The sequence below is a fragment of the Poecilia mexicana genome, unplaced genomic scaffold (genome assembly GCF_051168715.1).
Source record: "Poecilia mexicana isolate PSO_F unplaced genomic scaffold, ASM5116871v1 scaffold_6, whole genome shotgun sequence".
In the NCBI taxonomy this organism is placed as follows: Eukaryota; Metazoa; Chordata; class Actinopteri; order Cyprinodontiformes; family Poeciliidae; genus Poecilia; species Poecilia mexicana.
This window is the reverse complement of record NW_028263375.1, coordinates 13,088,166-13,115,690: the sequence shown is the minus strand read 5'-3', so window position 1 is coordinate 13,115,690 and position 27,525 is coordinate 13,088,166. Positions and strand designations below refer to the sequence as shown.

Sequence of the window (27,525 nt, the reverse complement as noted above, 5' to 3'; positions counted from 1 at the left end):
AATCATTACATAAAAAAAAAATTGATTTAATGTGAAGAAACCAAAAAGAAAAAAAATACAGATTGGTGTCTTTTTATATAGTGTATGTAAATATCTGGCTTTAATTGTACTCAACCCAATCATTTCTTTTGATACTATGATAAATTAATCATATTCATATCACTCCCTTCTTATGTTTCCAGGGACTTTCCTGGAAGTTCATCCTGGGAGCTCTGGTGGTGGCCTTGGGCAGCTTGGTGACGTCTGTGATTATGACCGCAAGAAACTAAAAATCCTCTGCAGGAAGGGAAAAAAAAAAAATGCGATTCACTGGAGCTGATCGATTTCCAGTTGTCTTCCAGCAGGTCCCCACCGTATGAGCGGCACAGCCGGGAAGGAAACTGAACTTGAGCTTTGAATGTTTTTACTGAAAAGTGGATTTTTAGAAGAGAGTCAGTTGATAAATTTATAAAAGTTGTTTGCAGTCAAGTTTTATTTGGGGAAGGGGGTTGCCTTTATTTTTGCTTACAAAGATGCTTTAAAAAGTGTAAAAAAAAAAAAACTCAGTAAAATAGCTCAAAATTACATTTGATCAACGCTCCACAAAGTTCATGTTAAAATATATTTCACCATAAAATATTGAAGGAGATGCTGGTAAATGTAATCCTCTAAACAAATACATCTCTGTTAGCATTACAGTCCCGATTCCAAAGGGATATTTAAACAAAAACATTTGACAAACTCTTAAAAATTATTAAATATATTTAGGCTAAATCCTAATTCTGGTAATAATACTTATCCATTTCCAAATAAATATAAAAGCTTAAATATTTTCGGCAAAATACATGATGTGAATTTGTATTTGTACATGTGCAGTTTACTACAAAAACCTTCATTTTGACCAAAGAGTAACCCTTCACTATGTTTACAGTTAAGAGGTGAAATAGAATAAAGTAAAAACAAAAGTAAACAAGCTTAATGTTGTTCCTTTTTGAGATACAAGCAGCGCGATATTCTTCATTGTTCTGTCCTCATGTTTACAGTCCACAGCAACCTTTAACCACCTTCTTCTGGAGGGCCTCGTTCAACATGATCCGAGATTCTGACTCCCACCTCAATTTGCCATTTTTCTTTATTTCTCTGTAGAAACATAAAGAAAGACACAGGCCCATCTCTCAATATGCTACAGTTACTTTTAAAACAGGCATTTTTGCAGGCAACTTTCCTACCGTGCTAGATGAAGCACAGCTTCAACAATGTTGGCTCCTTCTTTGGCACTCGTCTCACAGAACATGGCGCCGTACGCCTGCAAAGCGAAGAAGACAAAGCAAAGCGTCAACATTCCCGACTGCAGACCGTTTACTCTGACACCTCGAGGGCTGAACATCTTTATAAAACAATCATTCATGTGGTGAAAGTAACACCTGGGCCAGCTTTTCTCCGTGTGAGCTGCAAACGCAGCTTCCTTCAGGAAGTTGCTCCCGGAGGTCCACCTTGTTTCCAACAATACAAAAGGGAATTTTTTCATCTGCGGACTCCTTAAAAAAAAAGAAAAACACAGAAGGAGACGTACAGTACGTATTACAACCATCTGTGAGATGCATTTAATGTCTCATCAGAGCCGTGGTTACCTGAATTTGATCTATCCACTCTCTGACGTTCAGGAAGCTCTTTTCTGAGGCAACATCATAAAGCAGCAGGACTCCATGAGCTTTACGGAAAAAGGACTTGGCAATGCTACGGAACCTACAGTAAAAGGAAGCACAGCTCTTTTTAAGCAAAGTGCGTCTTGTCAATGTTTACACATTTACAGTGATGCAATCCATTATTTCCATGTCGCTACCATCTTGAGACTTCTTTCTAGGAAGCGGTGTACCTTTCCTGACCGGCCGTGTCCCATATCTCCAGACTTATCGTCTCTCCGTCCACCTGCAACTTCTTCATCTGGAAATCAATACCTGGGTGCAGAAATGTATCATGTTAAAATATCTGAAGTCAGGAATTCACAGCTGTGAGATTCATTTTTTAACAAATTTATTTAAAACAGGATGAGATGGGGGGGGGGGAAAGTGAAGCAGGTAGCATCTCTCTGGATAAAACAATTCAACACAGACTCCTTTTTCAGGGTATTACCAGTGTGTTTGTAAGTAAAAAACAAAAACAAAAAAAAAAAACACTTGCGTATGTGAAGGCAGCATATTTACGGTTACCTACCCAACGTTGTCTGAATGTCTGCTCTAAATTCATTGAGTGTCAAGCGCAACAGAAAACTGGACTTTCCAGCTCCTGCATCTCCTGCTAAAACAACACGGTACACTGGTGAAGGTCCTTCTGTCACTGTGACGTCGTCCCCTACCTGCTGCAAAGAGAGTCACAAAGAAAATTAGGAATACGAGATCACATATGGATCCAATAAATAAATAAATGTATTAATTCATTATTTCTATAGCTGGATCAAAGATTCTGTGAATTCTTAATTAGTAATCCACAACTACTAAGTAAGGCCCTTTTCTTTTAGCCGCTGGCCAATGACTGTCTTAGCAGAATATAAAGAGGGAGAGAAAAAAAGTTGACAAAAAGGTACGAGATAACTCCTGCACTAATGAAATCAGAATTCTAATTAATTTAATTAATTAGAATTCCAACATTTGTAAGATATCATAAATCCAAGCTTTTTTTTTTTTTTTTTTTTTTTTTTAACCTTGATGGGAAAGGCAGACAGGCGTTTTCGCAGGGATGAAGAGATGGAGCTGGATTGGCTGGGAGCTACAGAGACTGCAGCCTCGGACCGGACCTCTGATATCTGCAACAACCAAAATAAATACCATTTTAAAAGGTTCTGGCAGAATAAAAACTGTTGCCGTTTTTAATCGATCCTGCTCCGTTCCCCCCTCCCCTCCCCACCTCTACATCTGACGGCATGGATGAGTAACTGTGGTGCACGGTTTCCAAAGAGCTCATGCTGCCGTCAGAATCATAGTCACTGGCTGAGTTCTCAACCGTGTCCATTGGCAAGCCGCTATCCAGGTACCGGTCAGCCCAGGTGGACACACGGGAGATGCTGGGGTTCTGCTCGGATCTGCACACACACACACACACACACATCAGATTATTGTTGTGACAATTGATCTTCCCAGTGATCAGTCCGAGTTGTCATGCAGGTGAGCACAGGAACTCCATCTACCTGCCATGATTGAGTGTGCTCTGTCGAATAGGTTTCATTCTCCTGGCAGGGATTTCGTCTTGAGGAGACAGCTGTTGAGTGGATTAGAAACATTTTATTTTACTTGTGCACTTAACAGAACATTGAGGTTCTTTCTGGTAATGCCAGCAGGTATGAGGAAACATAGCTGAGCAAACAAGGAACTCACCCTCCTTTTAGCTGTAACCATCTGACTGGCTAAAGCTGAACGCAGTCCGTCATTACTGTCATAAAGCTTCTTGTTCATTTCCCTGATGATGTGTTCAAGAAAGTACAAGAGCATATAGTCAATATTCACACAGTTCCTTGAGGAAAACATCAAGTTGTTCCTCATTCTGTAATTTCTCTTTAGCTTTCATTTCTTTCAAAGTCGTTATTTTTGCATTTGATTGTCATTTTTTTCTTCTTATGGATTTGAGTTATGTCATATAGGCTCATTAGCAGCCCAATACAAAATAAGTCCAGCTTGTTCCTTTTTTAAATAAAACAATCAAGTTCATTTCTGCAACAAAACAATTTAAAGTTCATTTAATTATTGACTTCAGTGTCAGAAGACACAGAAGTCAATAACTGAGAAAACGTGTATACATTATATTTTGTCAAGTGCCATCATTACACATCAATACAAACATAACTGAGATTTCAGTAAGTATTTAGTACAAAATGCTTACTTTTTTTTCAGAATAACAACAAGAAGCACTCATGTAGCACCCAGACTAGCAAGAGAGCCTGTCGAATAGACTACCTGCTGTACAAACAAGCTGGTAAGGGCACACCTTACAGCCACATATTCACTCTAAACAGATCAACAAGAGCAGCAGAAACCAATCTTATACAGTGCAAATATGCTCTTCATGTATAAACAGACGTTGGATTGGAGTGACTCAGTCTCAGACCTACAATTCAATATTGTACAAATAACAGCCAGCACTATATTGCCAAAAGTATTTGGCAATATTTGCCTGGACTCAAATAGAGCTTAAGTGACTTGCGTGGTTTATCACAAAAATCTCCATAGACTCCAAATGATACAGAATATAGCTGCCTGGGTCATGTCTGTTTTTCCCCCCCAATAAGCATATTAATTCTGTCCACAAACAACTTTCTTGATTTTAAATTTCTTCCTCACAGTTTCAGGTCTCGTCACAACTTTGCACCTCCACATCTCTCTGATCTTCTGCATATTGTGACTTTTTCACAGACTTTAAGATCCACACTGTCCATTTCCCTGACTGTAGCTGGATACTACAAGCTATAGAGGTTTGAACCAAGTGGCTCTTCACCTTAGGATTACTCTCCACCATGATATTTTGCAAAATTGATTGCTTCTCTATTTTTAAAGTCATTTTAATTTTTACAGTTGCTTAAAAAGTTTGATCTTCTATTGTTGACCTTTGATATCTAAATCTTATCTATTCTATACAATAAGCATCCATTTTTTTTTTTTTTTTTTTGCATTCTTCATTAGGCCATCCAAAACAAGAAATATGATCAAGGTGGACTCACTGGAGGACCTGAATGTGGTTAGAGTACGACTGATATTCTGTCACCATCTGTTTTAATACTTCTGTTTCTCTGTGAAGAAAAAAAAAATAAAATAAAAATTACACACTTTCATTCCATAAACCAATGGGGCAAAATTTATTAGTTTAACCAGAAAAACAACAACAACAACAACAACAAACTTTACCTTTCATGCTGGGCTTTCTGCTCTCCAAACATGTTCTTCAGCTTGTCCAGCTCAGAGTGGAGCACAGCCATGTTTGTCTGGTTTTGCACCAGAGAACTTCGCAACTGCTCATTTTCCTGCACAAAGACGCACTTTTAAGCAATTTAACCCAAAGTGCATGTGATATAATTGACTTGGAATCCAGATTCCTTACCTGTAATAGATCACTGATCTGCTTGTTCAGTTTGATCACCTCGTCTTTAGCGTGGTTTAGTTCAGAGCTCTCCTGGTTCTCCAAATTAAAGCCATATAAACATTTTGTTAGACAGCTGAAACACGTTTCTGTTGCCAGTTTTAGTTAACATTTCACATATTGTCAAATACTACAACAGGAGGATGAGGGGAAATTTTAATTGTATATACTAGGCACCATTACTTGTAAGTCTAACATAATGACGCAACAATGAAGTGTGGGATCGCCGTTTACGGATTTCCTCAAACGCATGTTTGGCTTAGGTTTAAAATAAATCTCCTGAAATTAAAGAGTGCACACATTCTACTCATCACTGTGAGCAGCATTAACCAGTAATCCTGCTTACAAGGAAGAGCTGGTGTCTTTATTTGTGTTTACTGTCAACTGTGGCCATCTACAGGACAAAAGTAGCAAGCGCTTCCACACACAGACGGCTGCTGTGTTAAAACATAAGCACTTTGTGTTTTATTATTGCCCGAGTAGTTTCAGAAGAGGCTTACGTTAGTTCCAATAAAGTTAAAAAATAAATAAATTATGAGGAATATCATCAACTGTTGTGCATTTCTTTCAGACTGGTTACGATGAACAGGCACTTCAAGTTTTTATGCAGTACCTAGCAAAGTAAGTCCTTTAGTCTGTTCTGCTCCGAGACAATTTGTGTCATTACAGATGATTCTACTTCCACTTAAAATCCCAATGCAATAACATAGTATTTAAAGTCTCTTTCAAAAGAACCTGCAGCTCATCTTTTACAGTTTTTAGAAAAGAATGTGTATGTGTTTCAAATGTGTGCGACAGGCTGAAAAACAAACATTGAATGCATTAGACCGTCTCGGATAGAATTTGTTGTCCTAGTTGTTAAAGTGTAAAAGACAGAATATTTCCCATTGGAGAAAAAAAAAAAAAAAAAGTCATGCGTTTTTCTGTGACAGGCCTACCATTAACAGTTGATCAGCTGTGGCATGCAGATCTGCAATCTCATCGTTGTGTTTCCTCTGCATGGTTGCTATGATTCCTTCCATTTTCTTTCGCTCCTGCAAACATGAAACCAAAGCAGTCAGAGGTACAGGCCGGCTAAGAGCGTGAAGTGAGGCTTTCATCTGACATTACAGAGCCTCTTTGTGAGAGACACATAACCTGTTGACTTCACCACAGCTATGTAGGTGGTTCTGGTAAAAAAAAATAAATAACAAGCTTTTTGTTTCAGCCGGAAAGCAACATTAACTCATTATGTTTGTACATAAAAATTGTACATATGGCACTCACCTCATCTCTGGCCCGCTCCTCTGCTCGGGCTAACTGTTGCTGAATGTCGTCCTCCAGCTCTGCCAGCCGACTGGTATTTAACTCCTCAGCTCTGTTTTAACAAAAGTGGACAAGACGGGTTGGAGCTGCAGGCTCACAACTGCATAACCAGAGCTCAGGTCCACACGTCCGCTCAGTCAAAACTTCACACTCGACTACTCTACTCAAAGCAACCCTCACACAAAACCAACCAGAGACAAGGGAGGGACAGAGTTTTGTAAAAATGTGCTGATCTTTTTCACCCACCCACATTCATTAGATCAGCGCACAAATGAGGGAAGACTTTGCTAATTGATTCCCAGACATCTTTAAAAGACAATAGAGAGACATGCTTAGCTTCTTATAAAGCCTAAATAACCAGGCAGGGCAGTGTATTTATAGCTTCCTGCTTCCTTAAGGGAAGGAATGTCACCTATCTCATACTGTGCACTAACTCAACCTGAGAGAGAGCTCAGACATGGGGCAAAAAAATCACTATACCCGTCTCCTGCATGCATGTAGCTGCATTTTTTTGGTAGAAGATACAAACTGCATCCGACGAGTGTGACTGCTGAGAGAGCGATCACAAGACAAGAAGGATTCAGGCCAAGCCAGAGCTCCTCTTTGCAGTTAGAGGCACGACCTGCCATACAGGATTACATCTGCATCTCCTGCCTCACTTACAGTAAATTTTACAGTGTTAAATATGCAGTGTGAAAGTTTATTGACTCTTTCAAAACAGACAGAGTAGAATGAGCTGTTGAAAAAAAGTTAAACACAATTTCTGATCACCACATACACGCAAGTGCAAACTGTATTCAGCTTCTATGCAAATCAAATCTCAGACAGTTTCCAGAAAACTGGAAATGTTGAGTTAATTAAAATCAAGATTAAAACTCACCTGTTTAGAGTAGCTTTTGATCATAAATACTTCTACTTTATTATGCACCAAATGACATGTTTGATGTGTGTTGATTGTTTTAACAGTGGCACTAGACAAAATGTAACATTTGTTTTCACAACGGTTGACTATGTCTGTTTATGATGCATTTTAGGTTTACACTATGTAAAGAACTTGGAACTGACATGCTACTGAAATGTGTTACACAAACAAATATGATTAAGTGTGGATTTAACACTGCAAAATTTGCTGTGCTGGGAACCTGTAGCTTAGGACTGTGCAGTTATTTAAATGTTCATTTCAATTTTGATTTGCAAAGCAGAAATTAATTACTATTTTAACTAAAACAAAAAAAAAAAAAACTTTTACCTTTTCCTATCCTACTGCACAAAGAGAAACACTGTTAAACGGGGCATGTGTGCATTGTGTACGTGAGATCTAACAAATCTCGTTTTCCCCAACCAGCTTTGCAGATGTGACAACAGATTAGATCAGTTATAGTGATGTGACCTACTCAGCCAAGCCATAGCTCCTGTTAAAGCAGACGTGCATTAAATTTATTAAGAATAAGAAATCCATTTCTGCAGGTTTAGTGCACTAGGACTTAATATGTTATGAACAGAGGTCATATGAAAAACAGAAAGGAATAGGACTAGTATAAGCCTGCTAGTTTAGTGCAAACTCCTAACTATACAAACCTTATGAGTGGAAGGAAGATACAAGTTATTGAAAGTGCTGTGCAGTTGAGCTCAAAACTATTTATAGTCCGGGCAGAGTTAGACTTAAAGTAACCTCTTAATTTGACGACACGTTTCTTTTGGAGTTGAAAAATTGCGGTTGGACGTTTGCTTTGCAGAAAGAAGTTCTTGGGTTCAAATCCCAGGTAGGGGTCTTTCTGCAAAGAGTTTGGATGTTTTGCCTGTGGATTCTCTCTGCATTCTTTGGCTTCTTCCCACATCACTATTAGATAAATGAATTAGGCTACTATACATTTTTACTATTTGTACTACACAACAGAGTGCTTCTAGCATCTGAAAGTTGTCGCCATTAATGTTGCCTAACCAAGATATAAAGCTAAGTTTAACCTACAAGTTCATTTCTCAAAGAAAATTATTTTAGTAATTTTTTTTGTGTACTTTGTAATGTCAAAAGTTTGAAACCACTTTTTCTCATGCGAGTTAACATGGATTTTAATGCACAATGGCATAAGCAAAACTGCTGAACAAACGGCACAAATCAAGATCTTTTCTGAATACTCTGGAGAATAATTAAGGGAACATTCAAAAAGCAAAATACTAAACGACGGAAGCTGTAGTGCAGCAACACGATGAGCCAGCTGACAGACGGCACAGTAAACTGCGATAGCATCACAAGATCTCAGAGACAATCAGTCTGCATTAATGGGAATTTATCCACATAGCCACAAGTTACAAGGAAGAACAAGCTAACTCCACAATAGTCTCCTTTAATATTGGAAAACATTTACCAAGTTATCTATTAACATTTAAAGAGCTTAGCATGGTAAAAATGACTGAGAAAATGTTACTGAAAATGTTAACATCAGGAAGCCATAAGAAAAAAACAAGTTAAAAAACTTTTTTGGCAGATTTTCAGTAAATTTGACTTAGTACTTTTTATTTTAATAAAAACATCAAAAGAAGCAATCACCATTTAAAAGCTGTAATGTATTACGATTCAGTCTTAATTTAACAAATGCATTCTGATTTCCATAAATAAATAGATACAAACACAAAAATCATGTCTAACAGGCAAAACCAATTTGCACTAGAGCTGCACAATACATTGAACTGATGAAACCTCATGGAGATTTTCCGAGCACTCTTTGGAGGATCAGGAAAGGACTTCATTAGTCAAGCAGAAGCTCTTTATGACCTACATGTTCATTTATTTTCATTTTCCAAGACAACGGCTCGCTTCACTGACCCCGCAACGGAAAACTTGCATTATTTTTCTTACCTCTTCAAACTGGTCTCCAGCTGTTCACTCGCTAGTTTGTTTTCCAGGCTTAGACTGACAAGGGAGTGGACGGTTTCCTCATACGCCTGCAGAAGAGTTGTGTTTGCAGAGGAGTGAATGACCTGGTAAAGGTCAGCCAGCTGCTCCCTGAGACTGTAAAGGGTAGAACAAAAACTTACAAACAGCAATGAGAAGGAAACAGCAACCAAACACCCAAAAGAAATGAGAGCTTGAGGAACAACAAGTGATATGTAGACGAATAACCTCTTTTAAATGTGCAATTGGGTCCTAACCCAAATTTTCACTTCTAATTGTTACTAAGTGTGTCTCATTAGAAGTCAGCATTTTCAAAATGCACAACTGCTGGTCAGTCATGGCATATTTAATTGCTTGTTCAAACTTTAAGTTTATCTTTCCCAAATCAATGCAGCCTCATTGCAACATCCATGCTTTAATCAAAATGCTTAATTGAGGTTAAATGAATTAAAAAGATAAAAGCTGATTTTATTTCAGATTATTTCCAGGAAAACTGCATGCAAGGTTTTTCCCATCCTTTCTACAGAAGCTATTTGGTGAAAAACTTTTGACAGTTACAAAATAAAATAAAAAAATCGCAAAACTTAGAGGACTTTAAAATGGTAAATGGCCTGTACTTGTATAGTGCTTCACCGAGTCCACAGGACCCCAAAAGTGTTTCAGTCATTCACCAAACATGGCAGCTCCCTGCAGGCTGCCATGATCGGTGCCATCGGCCCTCTAACCACCCTATGATGCAGGACAAACTCTTACCACCGCCACCACCTCTGCATTATTTTTAAAGTAACATAGGTCTTCAACATTTTGGAATGGACTCATTTTGATGTTTTGAAATCATAATCACAGACTGATGAGCATATGATTATCCCAAAGATAATAAAAAGACGGGGCTAGAGTTTGGAACTGGTACTTTTTCATCAATATTAAGGAATTATTGACTTAATCAAGCTGATGCATCTTGCTGAAATGTTACTTGTAAGTTAGTTTTCTCTTATGTCAAGCGCACCAAGTACATACTGGACCAAAGGTACTTGGTAAGATTGTGTTTTGTAGTGCACAGTAAAGAACACAATGCCATGATGGTAACAATAACCCATCATTCTGATGTTTTTGTTTAGTAGGGACAGTGAAGATGGTCAGATGGGGATAAACACAAGAAACTCTTGGAAGAAAATGTTTTTAAAAAAAAAGACTAAAAATGATTTAGAATAGAAAAAAAACCCACAGTTTTTATTGTCCATAAAAGCAACAGTAGCAACAGATATAAATGTTCACACAGTTTTGTTTTTAAGTATTAAGAGCAATATGTACATTTATAAACAAACAAGCTTAAACCCTGTTTCCAACCCAGTCTTGAGACTGGGTTCAGTTTCAAGCCTAAACATGTAGACAAAATTAAATTAAATAGAGAGGCTTAGAACAGAGAATAATAAAGAATAGTCATGTCACAGACCAAACCTAAATACCACTGTAAAATTGATTTCAACAAATGCTCAACAATGAATCTGAGCCTGTCAAGGAATCTTTGTCCCACAAGTTCACGCCACACTTTTTAGATTTGTGAAATGTTAAAGCCATGTCTTTTTTCTAATGTACTACTCTGATAGTAAAGTTTGTGGTTGTAGCACGATTAAAAGCGAAACAAAGTTAAAAGAATATGGATTATTCTGCAAAACATCGTCGCTAAGAAGTGCTGTAGCCACTAAGGTATGTAAATCCTGGTCAAAGTGAGACTCCGGTCCGGTTATTGACTTTACCTTTCAGAGAGGGTAAACTCCTCATCTATCCTGTCCACAAACTCTTCCCACGGAGTCGGGGTTGCTCCTGAGCCAAATGACGCCAAGTTGAGAGTCTCCGAAACCTCCTGAAACCTGGAGGAAAACCGGCTGTAGTCGATGTAGCCGTCCTCACAAGCTCCGAACTTATCGAACAGAGTTTGGACCTCAGCGTTCGGGACGCTGAGCTCCCTGCAGACCACTGTGAAGTCCTCATACTCGATCCTTCCGGACTTGTTTACGTCGCAAGCGGAAAACAGCCTTCGAAGACTGGATGGGTTCATAGTTTCTGATAAAAGCCGCATTCAAATTAGAGCGTATGGAAATTTAGAGGTGAATGTACGTACATTCACCTCTCTTTGAATGTACGTACCTCTGCGGCGTCTGAGACAAATAAACGCTCTGCCCTCCTATGAGGACACGGATTGGTCCAGGTGTCGGCGTGGGCGGGCCTCCCAGTTCCTGCAGCAGCAGAGGTTTGTTGGGCTTTTGCATGGTGAGGGAAGCTAAGGTAACCTGCTGCAGATCCAGGAGAGATAAGCAAGTGCTTACGTCTGTTTGCTTTTGGTGTGTATAGCGCATGGGGAGGCTTTTATCACAAACACTTCTTTACTTCTCTATTGAAAATAATGCGTCATCCCAACACAGAAACCAATAAGAAAACTGTTATTGAGATCTGATTTGCGCAAAAAAAAAAAACAAAAAAAAAAAAAAAACTATACAATTAGAAGCGTATTAAAATAAAAAATGATAAAAGATTGTTCCACCCTAAGCAATGGCATAATGTTGAAATACAAATTAATCTAAAAATTAAACATTTTAAAAATATCAGTTTTGAAAAGTTCAACATTTAAAGTTTAATAAGTAAACGATACAATTTATTCAAATCATTTTAACCATTAGTGGAATCTGGTTACTCTTTTTGGAATTATTAGAGTTAGAAAAGTTGCCTCTTGAGTAACAATGCGACGTTGATGTGAAGTGGGTCTCCTGTTCAATCAAGGTTTGAAACTTTAATTTCATATAAATTGCTTCACATTTAGTTTAAATTTAAATAACAATGATAATAATTATTTTTAAAACAACTGTTAAAATAGTTGCTTTCTGATCGCCAACACAAAGTTGAGTTTAAGTCAATAAGTCACTCAGATATATTCTAAAACCCATATTTTCTAATATATATCTAAAATTTAAATGACAGCAAGTATTTTCACGTAGAAAGTACTTGGAAAAATGGTGTTTCCATTCCTTTAATTAGAAATGGTGCAGGCTGCTGATTCAAAAGCTGGGTGGTTTAAAACAGGGAGAGATTCTCTCATTCTCTTGTTGGTACTTGAGGAATGTTTTTGAAAAATATATATGTAACAAAGAATTGGAGCTCTGTGTCTTTTAGATCCTGTCTGACTTTTCTTTTTGATGTGCATTTATTTGCTGCCCTGACTATTTTTAGGCCCGAAAGTTTTGTCTCACCCCTTAAGCCTTACAATGTGTATTGATTTACACCATAAAGTAATGGAAATAACTAAAAAATCTAATAGAATGGCTCACTTTAGCTTCCTCTTCAAGATAAAATGGACATGTGTTAAGATGTATTTGCTTAATTTAAATCGCAATAATTAAATTTTATTAATGATAAAACTGTAGAAATTATTTTATTTTGGCTATAAAACTTTATATAATTGTGACTCTTATGAAATATGAATTCAATTTGCAAAACCCACTTTCCATTGTAAAATATGGTTTCACTTAATTTAATACTCTGTGCACCAAAATAAGAAACTTTAAACAAATTCAAGATTAGTCATGATAAATAAATTAGCTTCAAATCTTGGACAACTCAATTTTGCCTTTTCATAGCTCACAGTAATTATGAAGCAATGGAAAAAAAAAAACAAAAAAAAAAACTTTGTTCATCTTTATTTGAAAAATTAAAATAAAGTGCTTTTTATATACAATACAAAAACAAAACAAAACAAAAACAGTAGTGATATATGATACAAAAATACAATTCACAATACCTGTACATTGGCAGCTGAATTTACAAAATAACTTTACAAAACCTGTTTACTGGCTGTACAATGCATGTTGACAGGAGTCTGAGCAACGTGTGCTATCTAATAGAAGGCCTGACTACAGTGGTTCATTAGGAGAGAGAGCGGACGACAATACTTTTACAGTGGCATTATTAGTTTCAGCTTGTATTCAATGTACCTGCACATCTTTTTGAGTAGAATATCGCCACAATGCATTTGACTATAGCACATGTATTGTTGTCATGGCAGTCACTTCACCAAAAGCTGCCATTTGTTTACGCTATTAACAGTCAAAGCATGAGTCTTTTACACTGCATGAGTGATTGCAGCTAGGCAGTCTCAGGACAAAAAAAACAAAACACTTTAATAGGAAATGTAATACTTGAATTTTTTTTTTTTTTTTTTTTTTTTTGAAGATGTGTTTAGGAGTTGTGTTTTAGGAAAAAAATTCAGTCCCTGGCTGAGACTGATGCCACCCAATCAGTGAACAAAACTAATAAAACACCTAACGAGCTATGTTCAATGACAGAGACAATTGTGCCACTATTACATGATAGTACAAATCTTTTTACCGTTTTCAATTGTTTCCACATATGGCCATTTCTCTGACACCTTGCAGTGTCTCATGTAACTCTAAAGCTCTAATACCTGGTTAGTTTATCGTCTCAAGAGGCACATCACCTGATTTTTGTTTCAGAAGGCATTTTAATCCCATTTGCCGAGGCAAATTTATACTCAGAGCCACAACCTGCAACATAATAAGGCTTTTTAACATCATGTGCAAATCCCACAGGAATATGCCTGTTCTTTATGATGCTCTAAGTGCTTTACTTTGTCACAATGCCTAACTAAAACACAACTTATGAAGGATGAAATATCCATGAATTGAGCAGTTATTGTAGTTTATCATTCATTATTTCTGCATAAATATGATTACTCAGTGCACTGGTTCATGTATTTGTCTCTGGATGGGAATGGATCTTATTGCTCTTATGGTCGCTCAAAACTATTTAAGCAGGCAGAGGTTTTTTTTTATTTTTTTTACTTTTCATCTTTAAGACTCATTGGCTAACAATTTAACGCTGAGGCTGTACAGATGTGGGACGTTTAAGTCAGAATATTTCTATTTTCACCCCTACTTCCCTGTGACAACAGTGATATATATTTGAAACGCTGAAGAAGGGGTTATAAAAAATGTTTCTGTGCAACCAAAACATTTTGCCACATCGTGATGATAAATATTTATACAGTTTCATCATGCTGCAATAAATCAGCCGCCACAGATTTACATAACAGTCCTGGACCCTCATAATCTGTCCCGTTTTGCCAGCCTGTCAAGGTTTTCACTGCCTTCTGCTCTGGAGCGCTCCACAAATGGCTAGAGTATGCTGCATATTTGAAGATTGTATAAAGAGTAGCTTTGTTCTTTTTTTTTTTTTTAGTGGCACTGATTCTAAAGTAATTCACAGCAACAAAACCTTGTGCTTACCCAGTCTCAAGGTGAGGTTATCCTATGTCGATCAACCTCATTTCACATTATTCGCTTTGCATAGACTGCCGATCTTGTGACTAATACCGTGATGACAAACAGAATGAGATTTCTCTCTGTGTCGCGTGTAGAAACAGAAAACTTAGAAAAGTCAGAATTCATCATAAGAATATTTACATGCTTAAGAGCATATCTGTCTTCATCTATGTTAATATACGTATTCTTCCCCTGTAGCAGTCGAGTTTGTGGGATTCATGTGAAATTTTAATGCTTTTAATGTTTTCTAAAGTGCCTTGCAAAAGTATTCATAATCTTTGAACTTTTTCATATCTTGTCACATTACAACCATAACCTTCAATGTATTTTGTTGGACCTTTCTGTGAAAGACCAACAAAAGGTACCACTTGATGATTCCTTCCATGGAAAAGTTATCTTTTTCTTGTCAAATAAAAATGTACTTTTCCATTAAACCTCTTTCAATCTGATACTCCTAAAACAAAGTTGAGTGCAACCAACTATTTTCCAGAAATACCTGATTAGTAATTTGAGTGCCCCTGTGTGTAATTTTATCTTCGCGTAATAACACATATTTTATGAATGGCTCGGGGGACATTAGAGATCAAACAGCATCGTGAAGACCAAGGAACACAGAAAACAGGTCAGGGATGAAAATCTAAAGAAGCTTAGGAAAGATTATAAAACAAAAATCACAACCTTTGGATATCTTACACACCAAAGGTCATCTGAAAATGGAAATAGTATGTCACAACAGTAAATTCACCAAGACATAGTTGTCCACTTAAACTGAGAGACTGGGCAAGAAGATCATTAATAAAAAAAAAGTAGATGAGAGGCACAAGATAATTTTAGATCAGCTGCAGAAAAGCATAAGTCCGGCAGGAGACTCTGTTAAGAGGACAGATTTTATTTGCCCACTCTACAAATCCGACCTTTATGGAAAACTAACAAGAAGGAAGTCATTGTTGAAACCAAACTAAAATAAGTTCTTTTTGCAGTTTACCACAGACCAAAAGCTATTTGGGCTCTGTGCAAATGTTGAATGGTGCAAAAGTAACACTCATCATCTTGAAAATACCAGTGCTACTACAGTGAAAAATAAATGTGTCAGAATCATGACACAATCATAGATGTTTTTCTTCAAAAGGACTTGGGAATCTGGTCAGACTTTATGAGACGGATCGAGATAAAGAGGAATCGTGAAAGAAAACGTGGAACGTCGGACTGAAATTCACATCCCAGCAGAACAATAAACCCATAAGCCCAGAGGTAGAATGGAATGACATTGATCAAAGCCTATTAATGCATGATAATGTCCTCATGAAAATCTACACCTTAATCCAATTGGGATTAAATACTTGAAAAATTCTACTCAAAGATCTCAGTGTATGGATGTATGAACCAGATAGAGAAATACCCCACGTTTGTTTTTTTTTATTTGTAAAAAAATATATAATAAAAAAAAAAATAAAACCATTTACTTCACAATGATGCACTACATTGTATTAATGTATCGAGCCAAAATTCTAATAACATACATATTTTGTGGTTGTAACACCACAAAATATAGAAAAATTCAAAGGACTGGAAAACTTTTAAAAGGCACTTTGTCATTATAAATGCGCTTTTTATATTTTCTATTTTCCACCACTGAAAAACTATGTCTTTCAATTGTTTCACTTGCAACACACACTAACTAGTGTGAGGCTTCAGTGAAGCGCAAACACCTACAGACGGCAGAATGACAGTAAAACATTAGAAACCGTGTCAAACTCAGTGACATAAACCTGGAGAAACATTCTGCATTTCCAAGCATTACCAGTGTATTTTATGGACGGAGAAAGTTGAAATGCCCTGAAACACAATCCCTTACCGGTGGTTTTGATGCCACCTCTGTGCTTGTTATATTCATGTGAGCCTTGTGTGAGAGCAAACTGGAAGTTGCTCCGAATGCACCGTGTGAAGGAGAAAAATAAAGTGAAATGCACATTGAACCACAGGGACAGAACAAAAGTGGACAAAGTGCAAAATATCTGTAATGAATGTTTCACTGTCGGAGTGCTGTACTCTTCCTCCTATGAATTTTAGTCTTTACCAACAAGCGCACTCTTTCCAGCTCTTTGCAGTCAGTCTCACACTATAGAGTCTTTAATCTCAGAGCCTAGTCTGACTCGAGGCCGCGGGCATGAGGGAGAAATCTCTACATGGCTCTCTTTTAAGTTCAGAGGCCTCTTTTCTGACTCTGAGAAGCTCTTGGTGTTGTCGGGCGAGGAGCACTCATGAGGCGGAGTGCTGCAAAGGTAGTTGTCATTAAGGGTCTGGTACCCTTTGTGATCCGACGCTGACGTTGTGACAGTGCTGCCGTTTAGTGGTAAATTCTCAGCGGGTTTCCCCACTATTCGGGGCTTCTTCTGCTGCATATTGGGGCACTCCCCCTCCTTCAGCATGGATTTCATGTGGTCACGGTTCCTGTAGATCACGAACAGAGAGAAGACCACGACGGAAAATCCCAGGAGAGCGCACACAACAATCAGCTCATTCCAGTAGGTCTTGGTGTTTATCTGCGGAGAGAGGGTTTCCCCTGGCAGAAAAATGACTTCCTCTTGGGAAAGCGGTGGCGCACGGGAACGGCCCGTCAAGGTGGTGCTCTCCTGCCTGGCTTCGCCCCTCACGCAGTAGTTTGCCAGCAACTCCATGAAGCCTTCCTCCACTGACCAGCACTCGTAGGTTTCCTGCCTGCCGGCCTGAGCGACCACCACCAGTCCCCCCTCTGGGCTGGGGTAGTGGAAGTGACCTGTGCCTTCGCTGAATTGCCACTTTCTCTCAGCCAAATTGGAGCGCAGCTTGCATGGCAGTACTTTGAAAGTGTTGGCCGGGATTATGATTGCCTGGCATGAAGATGTTCCTGTGTGAAGGCAAAGCAGAAAAAAAGATATAGCAAGCTGTGCTATCTGAATAATAATTGACTTGACACAATAAGTTGACAGCTTTTAGAGGAGCAGTTCACCTACGTGTTGGAGGATGATTAGCAACCCGTGGGCTTGGCTTCCTGCAAATGACTGATGTATTTGCTTCATCTACATCCTGCTGCTGAGCACTGAAACACATGCATCAAATCATTAGGGCTTGTGTTTGCATCATCTAATATTTGCGTTTCACACTGGGTTTTAGCCAGAATATTGTGCAGAGCGGCTCGTACTTGCTTGCAGGAGCCCGTCTGATGTCTACGCACTGCCCCTTGTTCCAGACACAGTATGGATCCCTGGAAAGGATGCACTCCCCACAGCTCTGATAATTAGTGCAGTTAGCTAGTGGAACCTCCACAAGCTCAGAGAGAGATGAAACATAAAGCCGACCCTGGAGAAGACAGGACAAGTCAGGAGGCATTAGACAAATGTCTGTGTGACTTTTTTTTTTTTATTGATTTCCATATCCACTCCTGGTGTAATCATTCTGTAGATTTTTTTGTTCTTTTTTTTAACCATTTTAAATAGTATTCATTTACCCTGATTTTAGAAATGGAAGTTTATGTATGCTGACATTCAGGAAGTGTAACACATCCACGTCTAGTAACCTGTTTGCAGATCCCAGTAAGAAAATTATACATTTGCTTTGAAGCTCTTTACCACTGGGGACATTTTTGAAAAACTTTTTTAAGACTGTTTAAGTTGTATAATGAGAAAGCTTTAGAGATAGATTCAACATGTTCCTTTCCAAGCAGCTCTCCTTACCTTCTCGGTGTCCAGCTCAATTTGGTGCACCGGTTTAGAGTCACGAAAGATCACTATCTCTTCAATAATGTGCATCTTGTTTTTGATGTTAATGGCCTTATGGAGTCTTCCGTCATCTAGAAAACACATAGGTTAGCTTAAAATGAGACAAGACTCATGTTAAAGGGAACATCTTACAATTTAGAGCCAGACAACAGACCCCCTGCATTAATCATAAATACATAACAACCATTCTTTCCATTGTTTCTCAAGTCATAGAGACAATTAAAAATCATCTTCTTTTACAACAAGCACTTTTGAAGTCATGGTACTCTAAATTGGAAACACCGCCACAATATAGGGGTGATGATTTTGCATATTTAATATAAAGAGTAAAAATGATGGGCTGAAAACAATCTGACAAACCTGAAAAGAAAATGCTCAAATTGTAACACACGCCATTAGAGACACAACATATTTTTGTCTTTAAAAGACGTGCTTGAAAGCACCGCCTTTAATATTGGTGGAAAGTGCCTTACCTGTGCCAATGAAAAGAACATTGTAGACCTTTTTAGCTGTCTGGACTCCATGGACCACAATCTGCGTGTAGCGTACGTTGCGCTTCAGCAGGAGAGGCTGGCTGCGAATCACGCTGTCCATCAGGAAGTGGTCTTTGACAAAATTCAGCACCTTGTCTGGCATGTGCAGCGAGGAAGAGATTCCCAGCCCTTTGGTGGCATTTGTAATACACTATGGAGGCAACAAAACACGTGATCTTATTTACATATTCTATCACACTTGACATAAAACACAAACAGTGGTTTGGTAGAATCTTTATCAAATAGCAGTCTGGCCATTAATCATTAAGATCATAACTGATGTGCAGACCACAGCACGTCTGTCTTGCAACTGACATGACTCTGTTGTGTGTTGATGCTAATATGTTGTTCAGGTTCTCCAGCAGAGGGCAGCAGATATGTACTCACAGCTCCAGGCCGAGGCTCCGGGACAGGATGGTTGTACGTGTACCACTGCTGGGTCTCTCTGTTGACCTCGCGGTAGCGCCCATTGAAAGCCTTTTCCACTTGGTCCATGGTGAACGAACAGACTGCAGAGCTTCCTGACGCACCTTTATACCTTAGTGACAAAAAAAGTTTCGTAAAAATCTAAAAATATTAGAAATTGCCCTTAAGATTCCACAAAAAGTGTAGGTTTCTAGCAGGAACATTCCCAGAAGTAGTACACACAATTCTCACTCCTACAGCATCAAAATCTGAGTCCATGTAGAGTTATCTCTAATTTGAACTCATACTACTACTATACTCCCTACGTATTACACTTGTCAGATTTAGATGTCTTATTTCTGTTTTGACATGTGTTTTACATACTGCAAATATTTTTTTATAAATTTTGTTGGTATGGTGTTTTAAACATTTATCCTCACCACTGAGATGTGAAGACTCCATAAAACAGAGTGGTCTTCCAGTCCCCAGGACTCGGCGTGAGAACAAACATGTCTTGGATTATGTTGAAGGGAAAACCATCATCAGGCAGCGAGCACAGGAGCTGGGCCTTTAAGAAAGTGGTCCACTTCTTCTGCAACACCCTCTCACCTCCGATGTCGCCCTACAAGACAAATGCTGGCGGTTAAAAGTCAAAAAGACTTTTAACCGCCCTTTACACCAGTAAAGGGCGTAATAGCATAAGTGAAAGTTCCTGAAGACCTGTATGGAACATGCAATATTGTTAACATGTCATTTCATTTTCTTTTTATTTGCCCTCTTCTTTCTGAAAGCATAAACAGAGTGTGTTTGGTCCAAAGTTGGATCTGATTAACCAGAGAAGAAGGAAAAATATTAACCCCTTATGGGCTCAATCAGCTTTGCCTCCCACAGAGATTTACCCCAAGGCAGAACGCTTCTAGGTCATGAAAACAAACTACATCATCTTAACAGGCATAGATAAAACAACACTTGGGCCTCTGAAGAGGGCAAGTGCTTCTGAGAGAAAAAGAGAAATAAACAATGCCCCCCAACAACCTCTCTTCCCTGACATGGCCCCTCTGATTTGCTGCCCTTGGCATAATCCTTTATTGTGCCATGAGTGACACAGGATCTTGTTGACATGAGAACTAATTTAGCAAATACATGCTGAGAGACAGGAGTGGAAGTTTGATGTCTCATCTGATGGATTTAAGACTCAGATGCGAGTGTTCCCACATATCCAACACGATGAAAGGGTGATGATCAGAAGCCGGAAAAGACAAAACAACAACACCTGAATGATCTAAATGACCTAAAACCTTGGTTAGGTGCACCCTCCCAGGAGACTACTGGAGCCCTGCTGGGGATGAAATGATCCATAACAAATACTGAAGCAATGACTGTGGTTATTGCAGTAACCCAGGCAGATAATAGGGAACATGCATCCCCATGTTTTATAATTTAAAGCTACCGTGATCTTAAACTGACTGCTAAATAATTGAAGCAAATGCATTCCATTCATTAATCCTCTTGTAAAAGCATCCCTTGTTCGAAAGGCAGCTCATGGACAGGCCTGCCGGCAAAGGCAGCTTTATGGGAAACTGAGCAAATCACGCAAATGAGAACACACTTTGTTTTGTTTGTTCCCGGCAAAACATTGTTTATCCAGGCTAGCCCCGATGATGCAGAGCTAAAGCAGCAAACACCTGAACATGCATAATGACAGAGAAAGCAGCCTCTGCAGAGATTTGAACTGGCTTTAGGGAGATAACAGAAACAAAGCGCAGATTTTACTATTTTATTTGAACCATTTGTACCCGATTATACCAGCTTTTGTTTTTCTTCTGGCTTACATTCTACACTTAAGGATTGTGGAAATTCCCTTATGGGTAATCCGTACCAGGAAACTTTAAGATGAGTTCCTCATTTTACAATTTCTGAGAAAACTACATGAGTGAGTGATTACTTGATTCTGGTAAATGGAGCCTTTAAACTGAATGTTTGGAAAACTTAAGTAAATAGTTGAATAATAACAGTTTAAACCTTCTGGGCGATGCCTGGTGTAGATTAATGCCCAGGAGCTGAACTTTGTCTAACATCAGTTCAGTCTGTAAGCTTGAATTAGTCATGTTAAATCCCCCAAAGAAATACAAAACATTTATAGAAGTTTAGTATGTTTCAGTGTATCTTAACATACTTACATGAACACTCCTAATTTGACTTATTTATTTTATAATCTGTAAAAAAAAATCCTTCCTAAGAAATACTTTTATCTTTCTGTGTCCATCATATATCTAAATAATTTATTTATTAATTCATTTATTTATTTATGATAACAACATGAGATGGAGGACTGATTAAAAAATTAATTCTACTCAAATTCTACAGAGTATAGCAATTGGGGAAAGTGTTAAAGTTTGCTGAATAAGAAATTAACAATACGTTTTCTAGGTTGGTCAAATGCTTTTTTTATAATAAATTGTTTTACTGCTTGTTCAGAGTTCCAAAGAAAAGCCTTCAAAGGCCTTCATAACTGCCAAACAGTTTGGGCAGAGGGACAGAGAAAAGAACACCAAGTCTGGTGCTGCGTCTTTGGCTTGCAGGATGTTAAGGCAGTGATATGAATGGGGGAAAAAAAACAAAAAAAACCAACAACTTTCAAAGATACTTTTTTAACACTTTTAAAGAAAAGCAAAATTCTGACAACTGTATCAAAGCGATACACCACAAAAAACAAAAAAAAATCTGTCTAGTCCAGCAAACTCATCAGGGCTTGCTCTGACTCAACTGGAGTTTCCCACTGGTTCTTCTTCACGGGTTGTGTTTGAGTCTCTCAACACAGCTGGCAGTTTCCGAACAGAAAGCCAGCCAATCAGATGAGGACTTTGTCAGACATGCAGCCAGTGTTGGTGAACAATTAGGAAATATACTTTAGATAAATAATGTTTCCTTGCATGTTTTTTTAAACTTAGGGAGGACCAAAGACTGTAAATAAACGTTCATGTAGATGAATCACTTTCTCCTGGCTGGAGTTGCTTCTTTTTTCAAGTTCAGATGATATAATTATTCCACTGAATGAAAGGACAGTCCAAATATGGTTTAACAAATTAACCATTCAATTTATGGATAATGCATATAAAAATACTTTGACAAATCTTAATAGACAGTCATGTTGATGCATTGGAGAAGGTGTAGGAGGGAAACAGTTTAGTATAAGAGGTTACATCTAAATCTAAAAAGTCTGTGAATAACATTTTCATGGTATTTGTAGAAATATTTCTGGGTGAAAGGTCGCCATACATTTGTCTGAGCTGCAATGATAATATGAGTATTTCAGAAGCATGTAAATACTTGCCGTCTTTAACAAATATTTTGTAAGGTCAACATTCCGCAGCTGATAAACTCAAATACTACAACTGAAGCCGCTGTGTCTGTTTACTGAATCCAGATCTGAAGACAAACATTTGTTCCTTGGGAATTTAAAGATGAGATTTCGAAAAAAAAAAAAAAAAAATCAAACAAAGCAGACAGATGGAAGGGACATGTTTTCCCTATATCACCACCCAGTAGGAGTGGAAGCCACACAAGATGTATTTAAGCTGAAAAGCAGCTTTACGAAGATGATGCATGTACATTTAGAGGAGGGAGACTGAGAACAAATACATGAAACAGACAAACAAGCCCTCGCCTCCATCGGGTTCGATATAATCCTAAAGCGACTGCAGGGCTAGATGTTGCTTGAGGATATAAAAGCATCCTCAGATGGAAATGTCTGCCCTGTAGTATCACTCACCTTACACACGCGAGCGATGCGTGACACGACAGTGTTGTCAAAGAAATCAAACTCCTTCCCTGCTTCACTGAAGAAGAAGTAAATCTTATCGTCATCGCCCACAAGGTTGCCCTTGGGCAGGCTCTCCTGTATGTAAGCTGAGCCAACAAAGGCTGGGTCTGAAAGGAAAGTAACAATACCGTCACACTGGGATCTGGGAACATACATCCCCACTGCTGAGTGAAATCCACATCCAGCAGGGACAGAAGATGGTTTCCCATTGTAGACTGATCACGCAGCATTTCTGGCACTCTGTTTTAAAGCTGAGTATTTATCCATTGTACAATAGAAATGTTATCACTTGAGAGATATGATGAAAAGGATTGCTTCACAGCTACACCAACGTACCTTGAAGCCAGTTGAGAGAGTTTTCGGTTTTCAGAGCAGTTCCCTGGCTCAAGCTTTTGTAGATTATGGGTTCATTTCCTTGGAAATTACTGACTGTGCCGGCATACAGCTCCCCATCTGCAATGCAGACAAGAATGATCACAATGTTTCTCCAAAAGAAAAAATGTTTCTGCGTTGCATAGTAATGAAATCCAGAGAATATCTTACAGTTTTTATCGCTGACATCACCGAATGTGCATCTTGAAACTTTTAACAAAGCTTGGTGGTTATCAACCCCTTACTCCCAAATTTCTAAGTTGTGAAACACATTTTTTCCAAACTAGCATCCCTTTAAGGATATGTTTGTGTCATTCTGTCTTCAAAAACACACCTAGAGCAATATATATATATATATATATATATATATATATATATATATATATATATATATATATATATATATATATATATATATATATATATATATATATATATATATATATATATATATATATATTGCTCTATATATATATATATATATATATATATATATATATATATATATATATATATATATATATATATATATATATATATATATATATATATATATATATACCTAGAGCAATATATATATATTGCTCTAGGTATATATATATATATTGCTCTAGGTGTGTTATATATATATATATATATATATATATATATATATATATATATATATATATATATATATATATATATATATATATATATATATATATATATATATGGTTTCTGCTGGGTAACACAACCAGTGTGTGCTCTTCAATTTGTATAAACCTACCAGCCATGATGGCAGTGGATTTGTACTCTGGGTTGAATGGGCAGCGGCTGCGTCCGTCCTCTGTAACAATCTCACCAGCATCACTTTTGACAAACGAGAAGTCCGCAGTCCTCTGAGGGGCAAGCACACATACACACGGCACATGTGATAAGCGAATTGGAAAGGCGAAGCTCTAAGTTGACAGTAACCTCTCTGTCAGATTTTGCTCTAAAAGGTGGTCAGTCTTTGGCCAAAGTTGAAGTGCAGGTCAGTAATGTTTGTTTGTTCTGGCTTGTTCTAAAAGGCACTAAAAGATCTGAAGAAAATGTATAAAAACCAGATCGATTCTTATGTAAACTGATTACATGCATTATATATTTTCATCTTATCCCCGCGGACATCCAAGCTAATAAAATAATGCACGCATATTGTATCTGACTGGTCTGCACGTCTCACTCAGACAGACTGCTGAGCGAGTGGAGAGGCAGGAAGTGGGATGCATCAGATTTGAGATGATGTTCCACTGAAATCAAATAAATGAATCCCATGCAAAGTCCTGTATCTGACTAATCACCTTTTATGAGGGAAGACAAACATTATCGCCGTCTTTAAATCTTAAAGAAATGCAGAAGCAAGGCTACTGCACAGATGGGATATCTTTGAAAGGGTGGAAACTTACAATGTAGGCACACATTGGGCTGAAGGCGTACGTCCCGCATATGTACAGATGAGTGCTGTTCATTTTCAGTAAAATCTTTATGTAGTTGAAGCAGTCCCTCTGTTTTAAAAAGACAAAGAAGGGTTTATTATACATTTTCCAGCTGCTATACAAGTAAAAAGCAACAATGTATATTATATTAAATTATATTATATAATATAGAGATTAGAGAAAAAGGCGCAAAGTTTAAAATAAAGATCAAATGTTTTGTTTTTGCACAGTAATTTGAACTCCCCCCATTTACACAAGCTCCATTTCCCTTTGCAAACATGCTCCAGTGTCAAAGGTTCAGATCTAAAGTAAAGAAGTTTAACAAAAGTGCAATAAAACAGTGTGTTTGAAAAGGAAGGGAAAAATCCCATTGTTATGAGAAGGAAAGTTCCAAGATGACAGGAAATGTCCGGGTTTCTGTCCTGGCCTGGGCTTGGTTCCCAAATGTCATTCAGCAGCAGTGAGGGCTGAAGTTCAGTAAATAATGTTTGAGCCATGTGAGTTCAGCTATGTGCACTTCAAACCAACAGTTGACTCGCCTGAAGATCTTTGCCTTTGAAACTGCACTCGTCTCTCTTCCTCTCTGGAGTTTTCCACGTGAGCTGCAGGAAAAAAAAAAAAATGCTGTGTTATTTAAACTATATCTTTATCACTGTGAAGCATAACATTCCGCTTGCTCTCTTGTGATCACTTAATCCCTATTGCCAAATTTCCGCCTTACATGAGGGATTCAAGGAGCTACATTCATATTTATATGCTTAACATCACAGTGCAGTTTAAAGGTTGCAGCACGCAGGCTCTTACATTTCTTTGTAGTTTCGCTGCACTGATATCAGAGAGGTTGAGAGCAAACAGAATCTCCCGGGCACCGATATACAGCATGTTGTCTTCACTGCTGAGCAGGAGGGAGGTGAAGTTGAAGACCCCGTTGGCTGAAAAGCTTCTGGTTGTCCTTTCCTTTGCGTCTGGCCAGAAACAGAAAGGTGGTCATTGTAAGTAATATTAATTGGATTTTCTTCAGTCATCATATGTAAATGCATTATGTGAATCATCACTATGAACAAATCAACAGGCTACTTATATGATTTGACATCTGGTATAGCAGTAAGAGCTACCCTTTAAAATAGCAGGGAAGCATAAAACAACTACAGCTTAAACATTCAAAAATAGGTTTTGTGAACAATTATTCAAAAATAAAAATAAAATACATGATTGGTTCAGGACATAATTTCACTCCAACTGTAGAAAAAACATCTCCTCTTGTGAATTTCAATTAATTACTAAATATTTAGTTCTGAGAATAATGTCAATCATTACTTTGGTATAAAGGGTGAATTATTTACAACTGTAAGTATACAAAAAAATATTAATAGCAATGTCATCTTATGCACAAGTGGTGGCGGTTAATGTCCTTATGTACCAATGGCAAAGCATCTGCATTGTAACTTATACACTTATGCAGTAATGAATATTTGAGTTCAAACCCAGAGCAATAATACAAAAGCAATAAAAGTTACCACTATAACATTATCCCGTAAAGTAGTTAGTTACCAAGGAGACAGATGGTGGATAAATATGATGGAGTAACATTGCTGACCATGGAGTAAATTAGAATGGAATAGAAACACCCTGGGGGTAAATTATCGTATGAAATAATATCAAATTAATTCCTTGCATTTGTTTAACTACCACAATAGTTTTTGGGGAAAAAAAAACAAAACAAAAAAAACAAATATTAGTAACAGATTCACATCAAGTCAGGAAATAAATGTCATTATGTGTATCTTTTTTTTTTTTCATGCAGGACATAAAGACTCATGCATCTGTTACAGTTAAACAGTGTTACTGCCTAAGTGGTCATGATTCAATAAAGAGACAAAGGTTGAATCATCAGCTCCCTAAATCTCTCCTGCTGATGATTTATTAGCCCACGTGTTTCTTGGATTTACGGCCCATCAGCACAGGCTCAGCTTGAACGAGTTGCCTTAATTGCATGCCAACGTAAACAGAGCGTGGGAGCTGATGGAAACTTGAAGGGACTGAACCTCTGCCCCTAAAAGTATGACAACTGAAGGAAAAATAACATATCAAAGAGCTTTTTAAAAAAAAAAAAACTTAAGAAGATCCTTTTGGATTGTTAGCTTCTAATGGGATTTTGCTTGAAATGAAGAGTCTGATTCAACTTTCAGCTACTGCTTTAAGGGACTGAGCATTTAATGAGGTGAAAAGTAGGGTCTTAACGCCATGTTTCACTCCTAATATGAGCCTTAAACTGTTTGTCTTATAAAGGGATACTGATTTAATTCAAAACATAACTTAATGGAATAACCACATGCGAAAAAAAAAAAAAAGAAGACAGTGATGCATTATAGTGCAGAATCCAATTCAGTTGTGTTTTATCTATGTTGGTATCAGAGTAGATTGAACCCCAGATGCTGCTGGCAACAATTTAAGATACTTTTTTCTACGTTTAACCAACTCACTCCAGGAAGAGTCTTTAAATTCTACTCATAAGAAGCTCAACCACCCTGCAGTATGTGTGT

The 27,525-nt window shown here is 37.8% G+C and overlaps 3 protein-coding genes across 10 annotated transcripts in view; 1 reads left to right on the top strand and 2 right to left on the bottom strand.

Moving 5' to 3' along the window:
* fkbp16 (FKBP prolyl isomerase 16) overlaps window positions 1-456 on the top strand; it is a 56,806-nt gene extending 56,350 nt beyond the window's left edge. For all 6 annotated transcript variants that reach the window (XM_088006275.1, XM_088006274.1, XM_088006276.1 and 3 more), the window contains exon 10: window positions 183-456. In XM_088006275.1, the coding sequence (XP_087862401.1) occupies window positions 183-269 (87 nt within the window). In that variant the 3' untranslated portion in view covers window positions 270-456. The remainder of the gene's footprint in view (window positions 1-182) is intronic.
* Window positions 455-11,813, bottom strand: rasef2 (RAS and EF-hand domain containing 2). Of its 3 annotated transcripts, XM_088006273.1 has the most exons (18): window positions 11,450-11,813; window positions 11,059-11,365; window positions 9,266-9,418; window positions 6,370-6,460; window positions 6,042-6,137; window positions 5,065-5,142; window positions 4,872-4,987; window positions 4,688-4,756; window positions 3,351-3,432; window positions 3,164-3,234; window positions 2,884-3,058; window positions 2,681-2,782; window positions 2,194-2,338; window positions 1,856-1,937; window positions 1,611-1,725; window positions 1,404-1,517; window positions 1,209-1,285; window positions 455-1,119 (listed from the first exon to the last, which is right to left on the bottom strand). In XM_088006273.1, the coding sequence occupies exons 2-18, from the start codon at window positions 11,358-11,360 to the stop codon at window positions 1,017-1,019; spliced, it is 1,971 nt and encodes a 656-aa protein (XP_087862399.1). In that variant the 5' UTR covers window positions 11,361-11,365; window positions 11,450-11,813; the 3' UTR covers window positions 455-1,016. The 3 variants fall into 3 exon arrangements, with proteins under 3 accessions (XP_087862399.1, XP_014848636.2, XP_014848635.2); XM_014993150.2 differs by lacking the exon at window positions 11,450-11,813 and having other exon boundaries at window positions 2,194-2,335; window positions 11,059-11,440; XM_014993149.2 differs by lacking the exon at window positions 11,450-11,813 and having other exon boundaries at window positions 11,059-11,439.
* A 1,163-nt stretch (window positions 11,814-12,976) lies between these two features.
* The window catches only part of sema4ba (sema domain, immunoglobulin domain (Ig), transmembrane domain (TM) and short cytoplasmic domain, (semaphorin) 4Ba), a 43,751-nt gene continuing 29,202 nt past the window's right edge, over window positions 12,977-27,525 (bottom strand). The window contains exons 3-15 of the mRNA XM_014993146.2: window positions 25,787-25,947; window positions 25,522-25,584; window positions 24,953-25,051; window positions 24,295-24,406; window positions 23,490-23,606; window positions 23,103-23,260; window positions 19,771-19,952; window positions 19,313-19,463; window positions 18,866-19,076; window positions 18,348-18,463; window positions 17,816-17,973; window positions 17,628-17,713; window positions 12,977-17,521 (exon numbers count right to left, since the gene is read on the bottom strand). Of these exons, the coding sequence (XP_014848632.1) occupies window positions 16,749-17,521; window positions 17,628-17,713; window positions 17,816-17,973; window positions 18,348-18,463; window positions 18,866-19,076; window positions 19,313-19,463; window positions 19,771-19,952; window positions 23,103-23,260; window positions 23,490-23,606; window positions 24,295-24,406; window positions 24,953-25,051; window positions 25,522-25,584; window positions 25,787-25,947 (2,387 nt within the window). The 3' untranslated portion in view covers window positions 12,977-16,748. The remainder of the gene's footprint in view (window positions 17,522-17,627; window positions 17,714-17,815; window positions 17,974-18,347; window positions 18,464-18,865; window positions 19,077-19,312; window positions 19,464-19,770; window positions 19,953-23,102; window positions 23,261-23,489; window positions 23,607-24,294; window positions 24,407-24,952; window positions 25,052-25,521; window positions 25,585-25,786; window positions 25,948-27,525) is intronic.